At 46.3% G+C, this 6,304-nt stretch overlaps 1 protein-coding gene across 1 annotated transcript; it reads left to right on the top strand.

The window, feature by feature from the left end:
- Positions 1-5,132: 5,132 nt before the first annotated feature.
- Positions 5,133-6,080, top strand: LOC133061202 (olfactory receptor 10H1). The gene has a single exon (XM_061149189.1). It carries the CDS (start codon positions 5,133-5,135, stop codon positions 6,078-6,080), a length of 948 nt encoding a protein of 315 aa, XP_061005172.1.
- The last annotated feature ends 224 nt before the right edge of the window (positions 6,081-6,304 follow it).

Here is a 6,304-nt window from a genome sequence, read left to right as displayed (position 1 = left end):
GAAAACAGAGAGTCAAGATTGGGAGAGAATAATCTTCGGTTTAAAAACAGGGCTTCTCTTCTTTTTTTTCTTTTTTTTTTTTTGTAAGGTTATAGTGTATTGAAAATGAAAATTAAGGAGCAGTAGAGGAGTACTAGAAGACTTTAAAAGAAATAAGAGAAAAAGAAAAATAGAAAATAGAAGAGAAAAAGGAAAGAAAAAAAAAGAAGAAAGAAAAAAAGAAAAAGAAAAAAAACGAAAGAAAAAGGAAAAAAAAAAGAAAAAAAATTTTTTCCCCCTAATTAAAAAATCATAAAAATCTATGGGAATGAAAGTTAAGGAGTAATGGGGGAGTAATAGGGGATTTTAAAGGAAAATAAAAGAGAAAAAAAATAAATAAAAAATAAAGAAAAAAAAAGAGAAAAAAGTAAAATTATATCTAGGAGTTTCTCTGGAGCTGTTGCGGTCAGTGTGGGTTCGGCTCAGTTTCAGATAGCTCCTCGTTCCAGCTTATGCTTCTCAATATCTACAGGCCCCTTCCGGTGTAGTCAGTGTTTTCTAGAGGGATTTTAATCTGTTGCACCAGTCCCTTCTGAAGCCATTCCCTTTGTTTATTTGGCTTCTGTTTGCTGGTCTCTTCAGAGCCTCATTTCCGCCCTGACACAGGCGGGCGGAGGTGGACTCTTATTCAGGTAGCTAGTTCCGTCGCTCTGAGGGGAGGGGCTGGCACTGCGGGGAGGGGCTTGCGCTGTCGGGCGGGGCTGACACTGCTTTCTCCGTCTGCGCTGCTCAGGCTCCCGGCTGCTCTATATGGAGCGCGCCCCGCGCTGCGAGAGGTTCCAGCCTTCGTGTGTTCCACAAAAGCGCGGAATGAAAAGCTGCGCCTGCTCTCAGTGCCTTCCCCGTCAGAGCGGTCCAGGCAGCCAGGGGCTTGGTGGGCGCACTCTCCCCAGGTGTGGCGTGCCCACTCCCTTCCACGGACCCTGTCTCAGTTTCCACTGGCGCCAGTCGGGTGCCTGCGCCTTCTGCCCTCCGCGTCCCCAGCCCCAGTCCCCGCCTGCGCTGGTCGGGTGCCTGCGCCCTGTGTCTCGCTGCGACCTTCCCCTCCCCCCTGCCTCCCGCCTCCGGCGGGGCTGGGCCGGTCCGCAGACTGCGTGCTCTTCTCTGGACTTTCTCGGTCCCTTTGTTCTGCAAACGCCGGCAGTGTGTTCGGGCCGGTTAATTTACTCTCTTTCTTTTGGTCTCCCAGAGTTCAAGTTGGCAACTCACAGAAGCTCCCTCCGATTGTCCTCAGGGCACTCAGGCCCGGACCCTACCCCAAGCAATGCCGCCTAAGACTTCCCGGGACGGATCTCCGTCCTTAGCTCTTTTTTCTCACTTTTTATCTTTTATATTTTGTCCTACCTCCTTTCGAAGACAATGGGCTGCTTTTCTGGGTGCCTGATGACCTCAGCTAGCGATCAGAAGTTGTTTTGCGAAGTTTGCTCTGCGTTCAGTTATTCTTTTGATGAATTTGTAGGAGAGAAAGTGGTCTCCCCGTCCTACTCCTCCGCCATCTTGGCTCCTCCCTCAGCTTCCCTGTTGTTAACATCCTGCATTAGTGAGTAACTGTGTTACAGTTGCTGAACCAATATTGACATATTATTATAACCAAAGCCCACAGTTTACACTAGAGTTCCCTGTTGGTGCTGTGCAGCCTACATTTTGACAAATGCCCTGTATCATGTATGCAAGATACACTATCTATTATACAGAACTGTTTTGCAACCTTAAAAACTCCCATGAGTTCCATCTATTTGTCTCTTCTCTTCTGCTGAGTCCTTGACGAGCACCAATCTTTTTACTGTCTCCATAGTTTTGCCTTTTCCCAGAATGAAGAGATACCAAACTTAGCTGAGTTCTGCATCCCCATCATCAGAGAAGGTGTATATGCAGCCCTGGGCCACATTGCCATGACACCGTGAGCTCTAGTCTTCCCATAGTTCCCATCTTCCTTTTTTTATGTGTATGATTTTTGTGATCTAATTAATATGGAGCAGGACTGTGTGAATAGCCTGGAATGGTGAAGATGACATTTCTCTGGCCTTGAAAGTGGCTCTGACATTCACTAACAGCCACCAGTAAATGGTGAATGTAACAGAGAGGTTAGGAAAAGATAGGCTTTGGGGTCATTCAGATATAGGTTCAGATCCTGCTCCCCCAATCAGGAGCCATGGTCTCTTGGACAAATGACGTGTCCTCTATGGATGCAGCTGCCACTTCTGTAAAACAGGGATCATGGCAGGGATCTCACAATATTGAGGAACAAATTTAATAAGAACTGCATGAACATAGGAACCACATCCAATTAAGGGCAATTGTTCTCATCGACAGTTCAAAATCCAGTGCCAGAGATAGTTGTGTATCCAGCACGGTACATTATAATAACAATCATGACGAAGTTAGAAATGAGGACTTTTAAGCTCACTCTGGAGTAGTTGTTTGGAAAGCACACAGGAGTGACTAAATCTGCTTTAGAAAGAGATGTCCAGAAAGACTGCACAGAGTAGGTAACATTGATGCAAAAGAACAATAGTTTTCTGGTTGGAGAAACCAAGATCTGGGTAGAAGGAGCAGCTAAGTAAATACAATTGTACTCTCTAGATCATTGGTTTTCAACTGACGGTGATTTTGCCACCGCCAGTGGGGACATTGAAAGTGAAATTCTCTCAGTCATGTCTGACTCTTTGAGACCCCATGGACTGTAGACCACCAGGCTTCTCTGTCCATGGAATTCTTCCAGCAAGAGTACTGGAGTGGGGTGCCATTCCCTTTCCCAGGGTATCTTCCTGACCCAGAGATTGAACCCAGGTCTCCTGTGTTGCAGGCAGATTCTCTACTGTTTGAGCCAGCAGTGAAGTTCACATTGGCAATATCTGATAATGACACTTTTGGTAGTTACTACTGAGCATAGATTACTGACATTCAGATGGTAGAGGCCAGGGATGCTGCTAAATACCATATAGTGCACAGGATGGCCCCCACCTCATAACAAAGAATAATTTGTCATAAAATACTGAGAATGCTTGCACTAGACATTTGAAAACCTGGCAGCTTGTAAGCAGAGCCCACTTGATCCTGGTCTCACCCATTCAACCTCTTCTTGGAAGTTCTTGTTTCCAAGTAATCCACTTTGATTTGCCCCTCTAGGATCTCAGGGTATCAGGGCCAAGTGGGGCTTCTGGGGACCTCCAGGCAGGTGCTGACTCAGAGGAGACAAAGAAATGCAATTGACTCCAAAGGAGGGAGACCAAAAAACTCTGGAAACCAATGATGTTGGGGAATGAAACCTCCAGTCCCCAAAGTGTCTGGTTCCCCTTCGTGTCCTCATTATTAACCTGCCAAGGCTTGAGCTAGGACCTGAGCCCACTTAAGAGGGTATTTCCCACTCCCCTTCCCCCCCATTTTTCATGTGTTGTGGTAAGATACATGTAATGTACAATTTACCACTTTAGACACATTACAGCATACGATTCAGTGGCATCAAGTTCATTCACGATGTTGTATGAGCACTGACTCTCTAGTTCCAGAACTTTCTCAGCACACCCAAAGGAAACCCTATACACATTAAGAGTCCTCCCTCTTCTCCCCTTCCTCCAGCTCCTGGAAACCACTGCTATGCTTTAAATGCCTACATGAACATTCATAGCAGCACTATTCACAAGAGGGGGAAAATGGAAACAACTGACATGTCCATCAATGAGGTGACTGAATAAGCAAAATGTGATATCCATAAAGGAATATTGTTTGACCATAAAAAGGAATGAAGTTCTGACAATGCTACAAGTGGATGAACCTCAAAAACATCATGCTGAGTGGAAAAACAACAGACCTCAAATGTCACACAGTGTATGATTCCATGATATGAAATGTCAGGCACAGGCAAGTCTATAGAAACAGAAAGGAGATTAGTGGTTCACTGTGATTTAAACTTGAAAATGCCTTTTAAAAAATCACTCAAAAATAGTTGTTATTTATAAAGGCACATTGAAATCTCATTAAATTGAAGTTATTTACTGAGTACACTGTCACTGTGCATGTGTGCTGTTACGTCCAAGTCTTTGTGAGCCCATGGACTGTAGCCTGCTAGGCTCCTCTGTCCATGGGATTTTTCCAAACAAGAATCCTGGAGTGGGTTGCCATTTCCTTTTTCAGGGGATCTTCCTGATGCAGGGTTTGAACCTGTGTCTCCTACACTGCAGGTGAATTCTTTACCACTGAATCACCAGGTAGGTTATTTACTGAGCCTAGACCATATATATTTGTTTACTGAGTGTATTGAGTTATTTATCATAGGTAGTACCTGCTGTTTTCCAGGTCACAGCCCAAGAATAGCACATTTAGTTCCCACAAAGAATCTTAGAGGTGGGTAAAGAGAAATGGAGGTACAAAGAGGTGAAGTAACTTGCTCAAGTTTACACAGTGGGCAGAGCAGGGACTCAAACTTCCAGACTCTCTCATTGCTTTCCTTGATGGCTATGTTGCACTGCCTCATTTGGTACAGATGTACCTCATGGGATCTGGAAAACAAGAACATTATTCCTACACAGTCTCTTACTTCAGATTCCTTGCATAGATAACTCCAGAGGCAGAGTCTGATTGATTCATGTTAAATTAGAGATACACACTGGTCCAAAGTGTTGTAGACATGGAGTAGGTAGGTCTTCTGGTATCTGAGACTTTGAGAAGAACATTTATCAGAAAGGGTGAGGTGGACAATGGCTGCAAACTCTAGTGAAGAAACATTTATATTTTTTGGAAGTAACCAGAGGGAGAGAGGGGTATAGTCTTTGAAGACAGTCAGCCATGGGTTCAAGTCTTTACTCTGCCATTTTGACAGCTTCACCTTGAACAAGATGCTTAGCCTCTCTGAACCAAATATTCTCAGTGCTTGTGCTTCAAATGATCAGAATCATTGATAAAAACAACATCTCCCCCACTACATTGATAAGAGGATTACATCGAGGGAGGCGCAGAGTAGGAACTCAGCCAGTCTCATCTGTCATTTGTCAGGAGCAGCCCCTTGGACAGAGTCAGGAATGATGGAAGCTAATTCCCCTGTCGATCCAATAGCTGACCTCTCCATGTCACACCACACTTCAGGCACAGCCTTCATGCAAGGAGCCAACTTCTCAGCAGTGACTGAATTCATCCTCATCGGCTTCTCCACCTTCCCCCACCTTCAGCTGATGTTCTTCCTGCTCTTCCTGCTGATGTACCTGTTCACACTGCTGGGGAACCTGCTCATCATGGCCACCGTCTGGAAGGAGCACAGCCTCCACACCCCCATGTACCTCTTTCTGTGTGCCCTCTCCATCTCTGAGGTCCTCTACACCTTCGCCATCATCCCGCGCATGCTGGCCGACCTGCTCTCCACCCACCACTCCATCCCTTTCAAGGCCTGTGCCAGCCAGATGTTCTTCTCCTTCACATTTGGCTTCACCCACTCCTTCCTGCTCACCGTCATGGGCTACGACCGCTACGTGGCCATCTGCCACCCCCTGCGCTACAACGTGCTCATGAGCCCCAGAGGCTGCGCCTGCTTGGTGGCCTGGTCCTGGGCTGGAGGCTCAGTCATGGGGTTGGTGGTGACATCTGCCATCTTCCAACTCATCTTTTGTGGACCCAATGAGGTCCACCATTTTGCTTGTCATGTGCCCCCACTATTGAAGTTGGCCTGTGGAGCTGAAGTACAAGTAGTGGCCAAGGGCGTGGGCCTGGTGTGTATCACCGCCCTGCTGGGCTGCTGTCTCCTCATCCTCTTGTCTTACGCCTTCATCGTGGCTGCCATCTTGAGGATCCCTTCAGCAGAGGGCCGGCACAAAGCCTTCTCCACGTGCGCGTCTCACCTCACCGTGGTGGTCGTGCACTACGGCTTTGCCTCTGTCATCTACCTCAAGCCCAAGGGGCTCCAGTCTCTGGAAGGAGACACACTGATGGGCATCACCTACACGGTCCTCACTCCCTTCCTGAGCCCCATCATCTTCAGCCTCAGGAACAGGGAGCTGAAGATTGCCATGAAGAAGGCCTTCCTCAGCAAGCTCTACCCTGAAAATATATGATTATCTGGGAAGAATTCCTTGGAAATAGCTAAATTGGGTTACCAGATGCTACCGCCAGAGGTGACACCTTGCAAGCATGTAATAACCTACATCTATCTGATGCTTTATGGTTTACAAGGACCCTTATTGGCAACATACAAATGTTTGCAAAATTCAACAGCCCCATGAATGTATTCAGGGTGGAAAGATGTATGAAATGATAAAATGCATGATGTCAGATTCAT

Source organism: Dama dama, chromosome 9 (assembly GCF_033118175.1).
Source record: "Dama dama isolate Ldn47 chromosome 9, ASM3311817v1, whole genome shotgun sequence".
Lineage (NCBI taxonomy): Eukaryota > Metazoa > Chordata > Mammalia > Artiodactyla > Cervidae > Dama > Dama dama.
Note: the sequence above shows the minus strand (reverse complement) of the source record. Positions and strands in the feature narration are given on the sequence as shown.